The sequence below is a fragment of the Odocoileus virginianus genome, unplaced genomic scaffold, assembly GCF_023699985.2.
Source record: "Odocoileus virginianus isolate 20LAN1187 ecotype Illinois unplaced genomic scaffold, Ovbor_1.2 Unplaced_Scaffold_28, whole genome shotgun sequence".
NCBI lineage: Eukaryota > Metazoa > Chordata > Mammalia > Artiodactyla > Cervidae > Odocoileus > Odocoileus virginianus.
The window spans coordinates 395,330-407,823 of NW_027224290.1; the positions used below are offsets into that span (position 1 = coordinate 395,330).

A 12,494-nucleotide genomic window follows, 5' to 3' on the forward strand; every position below is an offset into this window, starting at 1 on the left:
AGTTTTCCAGAAATATAAAACATTAAAGAATCACAATGAAAACGGTGATTTAATTTGGAGGAATCTTACTTAATCTTATACTCAGAGACTTTTTTTCAGATGGTATTGATATTTTTTCTTTATCACATTTCATTATATATGCCAGGGGAAATGCAATCCAGTATTACTCTCTCTTTGAAAAGGAAGTTGGATTCTGTTTGCTAGAATTTTGTTAAGGATTTTTGCATCTATGTTCATCAGTGATATTGGCCTGTAGTTTTCTTTTTTTGTGGCATCTTTGTCTGGTTTTGGAATTAGGGTGATGGCAGCCTCATAGAATGAGTTTGGAAGTTTACCTTCTTCTGCAATTTTCTGGAAGAGTTTGAGTAAGATAGATGTTAGCTCTTCTCTAAATTTTTGGTAGAATTCAGCTGTGAAGCCATCTGGTTCTGGGCTTTTGTTTGCTGGAAGATTTCCGATTACAGTTTCGATTTCCTTGCTTGTGATCATTTTGTTAAGATCTTCTATTTCTTCCTGGTTCAGTTTTGGAAAGTTATACTTCTCTAAGAACTTGTCCATTTCTTCCAAGTTGTCCATTTTATTGGCATAGAGCTGCTGGTAGTAGTCTCTTATGATCCTTTGTATTTCAGTGTTGTCTGTTGTGATCTCTCCATTTTCATTTCTAATTTTGTTAATTTGGTTCTTCTCCCTTTGTTTCTGAATGAGTCTTGTTAATGGTTTGTCAATTTTGTTTATTTTTTCAAAAAACCAGCTTTTAGCTTTGTTAATTTTTGCTATGATCTCTTTAGTTTCTTTTGCATTTATTTCTGCCCTAATTTTTAAGATTTCTTTCCTTCTACTAACCCTGGGGTTCTTCATTTCTTCCTCCTCTAGTTGCTTTAGGTGTAGAGTTAGGTTATTCTAGCAAACAGAATCCAACAACATATTAAAAAAATCATACATCATGACCAAGTGGGCTTTATCCCAGGAATGCAAGGATTCTTTAATATCCGCAAGTCAATCAATGTAATACACCACATTAACAAATTGAAAGATAAAAACCATATGTTTATCTCAATAGATGCAGAAAAAGCCTTTGACAAAATTCAGCATCCATTTATGATTAAAACTCTCCAGAAAGCAGGAATAGAAGGAACATACCTCAACATAATAAAAGCTATATATGACAAACCCACAGCAAGCATCACCCTCAATGGTGAAAAATTGAAAGCATTTCCCCTGAAATCAGGAACAAGACAAGGGTGCTCACTCTCACCACTACTATTCAACATAGTTTTGGAAGTGTTGGCCACAGAAATCAGGGCAGAAAAAGAAGTAAAAGGAATCCAGATAGGAAAAGAAGAAGTGAAACTCTCTCTGTTTGCAGATGACATGATCCTCTACATAGAAAACCCTAAAGACTCTACCAGAAAATTACTAGAGCTAATCAAGGAATACAGTCAAGTTGCAGGATATAAAATTAACACACAGAAATCTCTTGCATTCCTATACACTAACAATGAGAAAACAGAAAGAGAAATTAAGGAAACAATACCATTCACCATTGCAACAAAAAGAATAAAATACTTAGGAGTATATCTACCTAAAAAAACAAAAGACCTATACATAGAAAACTATAAAACACTGATGAAAGAAATCAAAGAGGAGACAAACAGATGGAGAAATATACCGTGTTAATGGATTGGAAGAATCAATATTGTCAAAATGGCTATACTACCCAAAGCAATCTATAGATTCAATGCAATCCCTATCAAACTACCAACGGTATTTTTCACAGAACTAGAACAAATAATTTCACAATTTGTATGGAAATACAAAAAACCTCGAATAGCCAAAGTAATCCTGAGAAAGAAGAATGGAACTGGAGGAATCAATCTGCCTGACTTCAGACTCTATTACAAAGCCACAGTCATCAAGACAGTATGGTACTGGCACAAAGACAGAAATATAGATCAATGGAACAGAATAGAAAGCCCAGAGATAAATCCACGAACCTATGGTCACCTTATCTTCGACAAAGGAGGCAAGGATATACAATGGATAACCTCTTTAACAAGTGGTGCTGGGAAAATTGGTCAACCACCTGTAAAAGAATGAAACTAGAACACTTTCTAACACCATACACAAAAATAAACTCAAAATGGATTAAAGATCTAAATGTAAGACCAGAAACTATAAAACTCCTAGAGGAGAACATAGGCAAAACACTCTCCCACATAAATCACAGCAGGATCCTCTATGACCCACATCCCAGAATTTTAGAAATAAAAGCAAAAATAAACAAATGGGACCTAATGAAACTTAAAAGCTTTTGCACAACAAAGGAAACTATAAGCAAGGTGAAAAGACAGCCCTCAGATTGGGAGAAAATAATAGCAAACAAAGCAACAGACAAAGGATTAATCTCAAAAATATACAAGCAACTCCTCCAACTCAACTCCAGAAAAATAAATGACCCAATTAAAAAAATGGGCCAAAGAACTAAACAGACATTTCTCCAAGGAAGACATACAGATGGCTAACAAACACATGAAAAGATGCTCAACATCACTCATTATCAGAGAAATGCAAATCAAAACCACAATGAGGTACCATTACACGCCAGTCAGGATGGCTGCTATCCAAAAGTCTACAAGCAATAAATGCTGAGAGGGTGTGGAGAAAAGGGAACCCTCTTACACTGTTGGTGGGAATGCAAATTAGTACAGCCACTATGGAAAACAGTGTGGAGATTTCTTAAAAAACTGGAAATAGAACTGCCATATGACCCAGCAATCCCACTTCTGGGCATACACACCAAGGAAACCAGATCTGAAAGAGACACGTGCACCCCAATGTTCATCACAGCACTGTTTATAATAGCCAGGACATGGAAGCAACCCAGATGCCCATCAGCAGACAAATGGATGAGGAAGCTGTTGTACATATACACCATGGAATATTACTCAGCCATTAAAAAGAATTCATTTGAATCAGTTCTAATGAGATGGATGAAACTGGAACCCATTATACAGAGCGAAGTAAGCCAGAAAGATAAAGACCATTACAGTATACTAACACATATATATGGACTTTAGAAAGATGGTAACTATAACCCTATATGCAAAACAGAAAAAGAGACTCAGATGTATAGAACAGACTTGTGGACTCTGTGGGAGGAGGCGAGGGTAGGATGTTTCAAGAGAACAGCATTGAAACATGTATATTATCTAGGGTGAAACAGATCACCAGCCCAGGTTGGGTGCATGAGACAAGTGCTCGGGCCTGTTGCACTGGGAAGACCCAGAGGGATGGGGTGGAGAGGGAGGTGGGAGGGGGGACCGGGATGGGGAATACATGTAAATCCATGGCTAATTCATTTCAATGTATGACAAAAACTACTGTAATGATGTAAAGTATTTAGCCTCCAACTAATAAAAATAATAAAAATAAATGGAAAAAAATAATAAATAAATAAATAAAAAAGAAAGAAAAGGAAGTCAGCATATTTGAGAATTCTTTTACCTTTTTTTCTTATAGTTCATTATCTTTTTATTTCACTTAAAGTACTTTACAGAACATTTTCATGTATACCATTTTGTAGCAATTCAAACTTCAGAATGTAGCAAATCAGTTTTTCCAGACAAAGCAACTTAATCATGAAAAATTCAAATACTCAACTTTCCTAAGTTTACATAGATTATAAAAGGAGGGAGGCTTACCTCATGACTCAGGGGTAAAGAGTGCATCTGCCAATGCAGGGGACACGGGTTTGACTCCTGGTCCAGGAAGTTCCCACATGCTATGGAGCAACCAAGTCCACAACTACAGAGCCTGTGCTCTAGAGACCAGGAGTCACAATTTTGAGCCCACATACTGCAACTACTGAAACCAGCCTACTCTAGAGCCCATGCTCTACAAGAGGAGTTGCTGTGGTGAGAAGCCTGCACACTGCTACTGGAGAGTAGCCCCAGTTTGCTGCAACTAGAGAAAGCCCACGCAGCAGCAAAGGCCCAACACAGCCATAAAGGAATAAATAGAATTATTTTAAACATCAATCAGTGAAAGGAGGATCCAGGACTGAAGTGATTCTCTCTGACTTAGTATTTTTTATTCTGAATATTGTTGCTTGGAAGACAAAGGCCAGTCAAACAAACTTGAGGTACTCACAAACCTTATCTTTAAATCAAATTAAACTAAAAACTCTCATGAATTCCTGTTTTTTTAACGTTCCTCCGTAATGGCCCCATCAGGTTTGTCTATTATAAGCTACTTTCTTACCACCAGATTAGATGCGTGCATTTTCAGTCAGTAATTAAACTGTCTGAGGCAACGTTCAAGATCCAGGAAATAGAATGATGAGAAAAATAATAAGATCTCAATAAAAAGTGATGCATGAGTCAATATTATTTTAAATATGTGAAGAAAATAAACAATGTGGAAAGAGAAGGGGGTGTTATTTTAGACTGCCAGTTTAGATTGAAGTTCTCTCAGGAGGGGGCAATTGAAGAAAGCAGAAGGATGAAAAGGAACAAGAAAGTTGAAGATTTTTGTATATGTGATTGAGTGGTTGGGTTTGTTGTTATTGTTGTTGTTGTCAAGTTGCTCAGTCATGTCCTACTCTTTGTGGCCCCATGGATTGCAGCATGCCAGTCTTTCCTGTCCTATATAGATGTATCAAGGAATACCTTATGTTAGCACACAGGTTAACTAGGAGGTAGGTATCTATGATAGATATAATTGCAACAGAAATAAGAGAGTTAGGTGAACCTTCTAGAACCAATACCATCACTTAAGAAAACTGTATTCCATTTGCTGGGACTTCAGGGGTCAGGGTGGTGTTCTCTTCTGTGCTGAATATATAGCACGTGGCTCTGAAAGTGTGAACCCTGGGCTAGTGGTATCAGCAGCATGAGAAATTGTAATAAGTACAAATTATTAGGTCCCACCCAAGCCTACTGAATGATGGTTTCTCAGGAAGAAGCCCAGAATCAAGGTGCTTTAACCAATTCTGTAGGAAATTCTGATGCAAACCAAAGTCTGAGAGTCACTGTGGTACATTCTTGGGAATAGTATTGCTTAGTAAACAGTTGAGTGCAGTGCTCTTGAAGTCCCACTAAAACAAAAAAGTGGGTGAGAATCAAAAGTCATGAGTTAGGAGAAAAGGAACACTCTTAGACAAAGAAAGAAACCTTTCACCTTAGTGGTAAATTCTGAGATGGGATCAACAAACACAGTCACAAACACAGAGTGTTTTAGTAGGATGTACCAAATGAGTTTACCATAGATCATTAAAGATTAAAGGAACATGTAGAGATTATAATAAACAAGGATACTATTTAAGGAAAAAAAAAATCAGGACTTCCCTGATGGCTCACTGGGTAAAGAATCTGTTTGAAAAGTATCAAATTGTTAATAAGGTAATCTGTCCACTAAATTCTGCTGCTGTAGGAAGTTGCAAATGTTTTTTTTTATCCTTTTTACATGCAGATTTGTGAAATTTTTGTCAATTACTGATTTCTCATCCTATCTTCACCCTGCATAGTTTCTTCAAAGTTAGAGAAGAATCTTTAACATTACTTTAACAGATTGAAAGACCCTTTGCTTCACTCACAGGTTTTACATGTATAGGTAAAAGTACAATGAGTGCCCTAAAATAAGCAGATTCAGGGTTCCTGGCATTATTTCACTTACTTAGTCTTTGAGAAATGGAGCTCTGAAAAAAGGTATTGAGATGCTCATATATGTAGTGTGTATTATTATTTTTTATGTTTTGTGCTAAACTGACTGCCTAGAAGAGGGAAAGTTTGGTTTGTCTGTGTGTGTATTCATGTGCATGTGATGATTTTTCTTGTTTTAATTTTTTTAAAAAAGTATTTGCTGAGTGAAGGGATTTCATTGTAAGAAAGAGAATAATATGTTGAAAAGTCTGGGTACCTGCCTCTGGTGCAGGCTCCAGCAATAAAACACTAAATAAATAAACAAGCAAAGCAACTTGGACAAAACTCAGACTTAAACAAGAGCTGTTTCCACAAGAGTTAAGGATGCACTGTGAGTTCATTGCATCATAGGAATTCCTCCTTTTGTTTTGTCCACAGATTTCCAACTAGGAGAAAACCTGTGGCATCAAGGTATAAAGTGGGAAGCCACACTGGATTTTTCTAACACCAGTATTTATTTTCTTCTGCAGGCACATTAAAGTGAAAGTCTTGATCAGTCATGTCTGACTCTTTGCAATCCCATGAACTATACAGTTCATGGAATTCTCCAGGCCAGAATACTGGAGTGGGTAGCCTTTCCATTCTCCAGGGGATTTTCCCATCCCGAGGACTGGGTCTCCCTCATCGCAGGCGAATTGAATTCTTTACCAGCTGAGCCACAGGGAATGACTATAGAATACTTAGGCACTTTAGGATTCAGATCAACAGCATTGAGAGAGAATATTTTGCCATAATAGTAATAGGAAATAATCAGAGAATAGGCTGAAGTTCATAAAGTATTCTCCTCTCACACTGCATACACACACTCACATATACTATGCTACTTTTACTTCTCCCATCATCTAAAGAATGGAAATGGGTGAATTGAACTAATTCTCATAGTGTGTCAATCTGATAGTTTTACTTGAAGATAAACTAAGACAGTGGATAGAAGAGTTCCTAATATTCTATAAATTGTTTAGAAAGTAAATAATAACTGACTATTGGTCCATCCTTTAATTTAGAAAATTTACTTACCATAATCAAAATCCAAGGCACGTTTTCAATGCTGATTCTTCAGAGATTTAGACAAAATTGCAATTAATCTTGATCACCTTAGGCTTATCAATTCACATCTTTTTGTTCACTGCCATCTTGCAAGGAGAAATAGACCATCTTTTCAAACTGTCTTCACAAACCAGCAATCCCCATACCATTCTGTTCCTTAAATTTTTCCTCACTTTAGCTTATCTCCTTAAGGAGCATAGAATCCATCTGCCTAGAAATTCAGGTACACACTTATCAGACTGTATTTAAGACAGTGGAGGCTTTTGAAAATAAGTTGCCAGCTCCTATTTGCCCATTTAATTAGTTATATCTGTTATGACAACACTTTTGAGAAATTCTTTAAAAAACCTATCCAATAGCTCCTAGATAGTATCTGAAGATGAAGAGCCCCTTTTCTTTCTCTAAATCTTCAATATAATATCCTTTTTCAGGGTCTTAATTCAAAACATATTAACAAGTCCTTAAACTAGCACTAATAAGGAAACTTGATAAATTGGTTTTACTCCTTCTTTCCACTCCAAACCCCACAGATTGTTTACTTACCAGAAGGAGATAAGATCTGAGAACATTTCCCACCCCTCTCCTGGGTACATTCCTGAATTTTCTCCCTTGATGAACACTCTGGGCTTTGGGGAAGCAACTGCCTTTAACCATGTCACTGCCAAACAAGTTTTGCAATGGGCCAAAGACTTTGTTGTGATTGGAAGTTCTTTGGACCTGCCAAGGCTGAATTTTTCAGTTACTGAGTCCCTGTATATTCCAATTAAAAAGCAATTGGCATTTTTGAAAGTACAAGCTTCAACATCAGAAAGGCCTGAGTTGAAAAAATTCTTTACTGGTAATTGTCTAAGATGTGTAGGCTCTTTTGGGCCTCATTTCTCATGTCCCTAAAATATAACACTACTACCATTGGGAAGTAGTGGATGTATGATTAACATCAATGACCCTGGAGTTAGACTGTCTAGGATTGAATCTCAAGTCTGTCTCTTAATAGCTCAGAATATTTGGGTATGTTATTTAATCTCTCATTGACTCAGTTTCCTTATCCATATAATTGGAATAGTGAAAAGAACTAATTCACTGTATTTTTGAGGATTAAACCAGGTACTCCATTAAAAAAATTAAATCAATGCTTGTTGTTATTCAAATATTCAAATAATTATCTGATTATTATTTTATAATACTATAGTGAGTTTTTAATATAATAATATACACAAATCACTAGTAAATTATTTTAAAAGCACATATTAAGCATTAAATAAATTATATGATAATTATGGTCATACAAATGCAGCAAAGAAACTTTCTATTGTTGCCACAGAAATTTTAAAGTTCAATAAAATGAAAGACTTTCCAACTTTGAGGACATGTCTCTATAGTTAAATAGAAATTAGAAATTTAGCCACAGCATTGAAAACCAAGACAATTATTGCTACTATGAAATAATGTTTTGTAAAGTTCTTTGTTTCACAGTATAGGCAAAATAAAATGAAAGCTTAATTTTTGTAGACACACTTACTTGTCAAATCCCTGAGTATGAATGCAGAAAAATAAAGAGGCTCGAAAAATTTTCCACTTCAATTTCCACCTTCATGTTATATGTCATAAAGAAATAATGGATATTAAACATATTCCAACTAATAAATAAATAACTCTAACTCTGGGTGAGATATGTAAAATATACCAAACCTTGAAAAACAAGCAGGAAGATCTTTGATTTCTTGTGATAAAGGAAACAAGATGTGAAATTCATATCCATCTGGGCTTTCTGCCTGACTGTATTTTACAGGCTCAGACAGGGAAATTGAATGCAAATTTAGAGCAGTTCTCTTCCTAATGGAGGAAAGTATTAGCCTGTGAGTGATAGTCCTACTTGACCTAATGTTACCTAGTGTTACCAAATCCAAGCTCCCTCTGCTTACCACATATGAAAGTGAAAGTTGCTCAGTCTTGTCCAACTCTTTGGGACCCCATGGACTATACAGTCAGTCCACAGAATTCTCTGGGCCAGATTACTAGAGTGGGTAGCCCTTCCTTTCTCCAGGGGATCTTCCCAACCCAGGGATTGAACCCAGGTCTCCTGCATTGCAGGTGAATTCTTTACCATCTGAGCCAAAAGGGAAGCCCAAGAATACTGAAGTGGGTAGCCTATCCCTTCTCCAGGGAATCTTCCTAACCCAGGGATCAAACCAGGGTCTCCTGCATTGCAGGCGGATTCTTTACCAACTAAGCTATCAGGGAAGCTCAACACATGACAAATCAATAAATCCAAGAGACTAGGTGTTGAAGCAAGGCATGTGACCTTATATAGGAAGCTGGCTGCTATAGAAGATGGCAGACTATTATCTAAAGATAGCATCTTACTGGGGTCGGGATGCCAGATTCTTTAATATAGCACAGACTGGGGAGGGGGGAAGGTGAGGAAGTAAAAGGAGAATGTCATTAATCTTACAAATATCTCCTGGAATGGCCAGCCTCAGGGAGGGGATGTGTTAATTTCTTCCTTCCTGTAGCCATCCACAGGTGGACAGGGTCCTGAACAAAGGCATTTTGGTTTAACATTCAGCAGAGGGGCAGGGTTCCCTATGGCAGGCGATTATACATAAACAATGTCATTTTAGTGAACAAAAGCAATGGTAAGCAAAGGTTAAAATGAAAGAAACAGATGCAACATAGAGTCAAAATTTGCTTTTCCCTATATCACCAGTACAGATTATGTTTGTAATAGAGCAGTTCTATCAAAGAAGTTAACTCAAGATTTACTTTTGAAAGAAAAAAACCATGACACCAGGGCAAATCAGTTTCTCTAGCTTTGACTTTCTATGAAAGCCTAGTCAGTTCTCATAAAAATGGCCTTGCAAGATGACAACTTTGCTTACTTTTTAAATTCTCCTTAAAATTCAGAGAAAATTCAGTTGTACATGGTAGTCACCATTCAAAGACTATAACACAATAGCTTATGGAGGCTCAGAATTTCCCATGTCTTTATTAGAAGGTGAGGAGCAGTGCTTTAATTACATTCAGAGGGCTGAAGAATATTGGACTCTATCTGCTTTTCATACCTCATGAAGCTTAAAGAAACACTGATCTGCATAATATTCACATTGTAATACATTTTATTTTATTATAATAATTAAAGTATTTATTTCTTCAAAATGCACTTCAGTTTTCTGAAATATTCTACTTGGTTTACATTAACCAGTGTAACCCACATCTCAAGTTAGTATGCAAATCATAAGAAAAACATATTTTGATTTCACATATTTGTCAAATATTCAGACAGTACAACAAAGTGAGGCTCTTTTGAGCTTAATTTTGTGTGGTTTTAGGTTTTTAGTTGGAAGACATCATTAGATGTCACTTTGGAATCCTACTCCTCTAATTTGCTTGCTTTTACATGAAAATGATATTCTCAGGAGGCTGTCGGTTTCCTCTGCAATAATCTGAGTAGTCTGCAGACTGATAATTACTTTGTCAAGTAAGAGACATATTTGTTGGTTAGTTTTGTTTTGTTTTGTTTTTCATTAAGCAGGCACTGTTAAGCAGGATGGAAAAACACCATAATGTATTTTGGTCAGTGTTTCTAACTAATCAATTGATAGATTGTGTGAAAAATACTCTCTGCCTCCTTTCTGATAAATCTTCAGTCAGCAAGGTGGTAATCATAACCAGGATTTCAACCCTGAGGCTCCGAGTTTACTGGGTTGGAGCATCTTCAGGATGCGTGCTCGAATCTCTTTGGTTCTGACAGTGTAAACAATTGGGTTGAGCATTGGAGGTACAAGAAAGTGCAAATAGGAGAGAAGCATGTATATCTGAGCTGGCAGCTTCATTTTCCCAAAGCGATGGATCACAGACAGGCTGACCAGTGGTGTATAAAATAATAATACAGCACAAATATGGGAAATACAAGTATTGAGGGCTTTCAGCCGTCCAGCATTAGAAGCAATGTTCAATACTGTCTTCAAAATCATCACATAGGAGAGAAGAATGAGGACTGCATCCACCCCCAGTGTGGAGAGCATCACAAAGAGCCCAAGACCACTGTTCACAACTGTGTTGGAACTGGCCAGCCTCAGAACATCAGGGTGAACACAGTAGGAATGTGACAGTACATTCACAGGTTGGAATTGCAGTCTTCCAAGGAGTACAGGCAGGGGCAGGTGGAGGGCAGCACCACGGGTCACACTGGCCAGCCCAATGGCCCCGATGCGCTTGGTTGTCAGGATGGTGGCATAGCGTAAGGGCGCTCGGATAGCCACACAGCGGTCAAAAGCCATGGCCAACAGCACAGCAGATTCAATTACTGAACATGTGTGGATGAAGAAAAGTTGCACAAAGCAGGTTGCAGCTCCCACCTTCCTCTGGCCCAGGAGATAAACAGCTGCCATGGAAGGCAGTGTGGAAACTGCGAGCCCCAGGTCAGCCACTGAGAGCATGGAGAGGAAGAAGTACATGGGAGTGTGGAGGCTGGGAACAGACTTGACAGTGTGCAGGATGGTGGTGTTGCCCAGCAGAGAGAGAACATAGATGACGCAGACAGGAATCGCTGTCCAGCAATGAGCAGTCTCCAGTCCTGGGAAATCCATCAGTATGAAGAAGAAACTGCTGGCGTTATTGTTGATAGGAATTGTCATAACTCTGAGAGAATTTTCCCCTTTAAAAATTGTGGAAGCAACAAAATATTATTCTTTCATAGCATTTTCTATCACCTCATCCCATGTGGTACCCCTGGCCCATGCCTACAGTAATACTGCTCTGGTCATAATACTGAATCGTAATCCTGTAGAAATTTCGCTAGGACAGGATTCCCCAACCTCAGGGTCCTAATGCCTGATCTTCTGAGGTGGAAGTGATGTAATAATATTGGAAATAAAGTTCTTAATAAATGTAATGCACTTGAGTCATCCCTAAACCACCCACCCACCCTCCTGGTCTGGGAGGCAAAAATTTGCCTTCCAGGCAAACCATCCTTGATGCCAAAAGGGTTGTTGACCTTTGCCTGGGGAATAATGCTGTGCTCTCTTCTTGGTGGTTTGTCCTAGTTATCAGAATCAAATTTGGCCCCTCACATATAGAAAATTCCTTCCTCATATGAAGATGTTTCAAGGTATAAAAAATGCAAAGAGGAACTCTGTATTGAGAGCACAGAGTCCATTTGCATAATCTAAAACAGTTTTTATAATATAATAGGGTTGTAAGGAAACCAAGATTCAGATAATTGTATCTAATGAATGCTCAGGGGTTAGGAAATAATGTATATAGAAATGTTAGTATTAACTCTGAACTGATATTACCAGATGTATATTTTGCTGTGGCACTCAGGACATCAAAAGTAATATCTGTGACAGGAAGACACCAGGAAGGGTTTGAGCTTGATGCGTTTGTTTACTGGACTCAAGTCTCTTCTCAATCCTACTTCTAGCTCTCTAAAAATATCTGAATAGCTTGTACAGACATGTGAGAAAAAGAAGTTGAAGACTAGATAGTATTTGTTGTTGGAGATACAATATATTCTCAGTGGTCTTACACAATTACTGAGTTCCTGCTATGTACTCAATTTAAGTCATATACTGATAAATGATATATAAGTTGGGTTTCTGAATGTCCTGTAACCCATGGGTCACCAGAGAACACATTCACAAACTAGTTCACGAGGGCACTGGCCATGAGATGGATAAAGAATCCCAACTGTGAATCTGTATCCTGCTTTCCATGATTCACCTTTTTAATGATTCTGGGTCCCTT

At 37.6% G+C, this 12,494-nt stretch overlaps 1 protein-coding gene across 1 annotated transcript; it reads right to left on the reverse strand.

Moving 5' to 3' along the window:
• Positions 1–10,408: 10,408 nt before the first annotated feature.
• Positions 10,409–11,383, reverse strand: LOC110148354 (olfactory receptor 51G1-like). Its single transcript, XM_020910294.2, has one exon. It carries the CDS (start codon positions 11,381–11,383, stop codon positions 10,409–10,411), a length of 975 nt encoding a protein of 324 aa, XP_020765953.2.
• Positions 11,384–12,494: the final 1,111 nt, after the last annotated feature.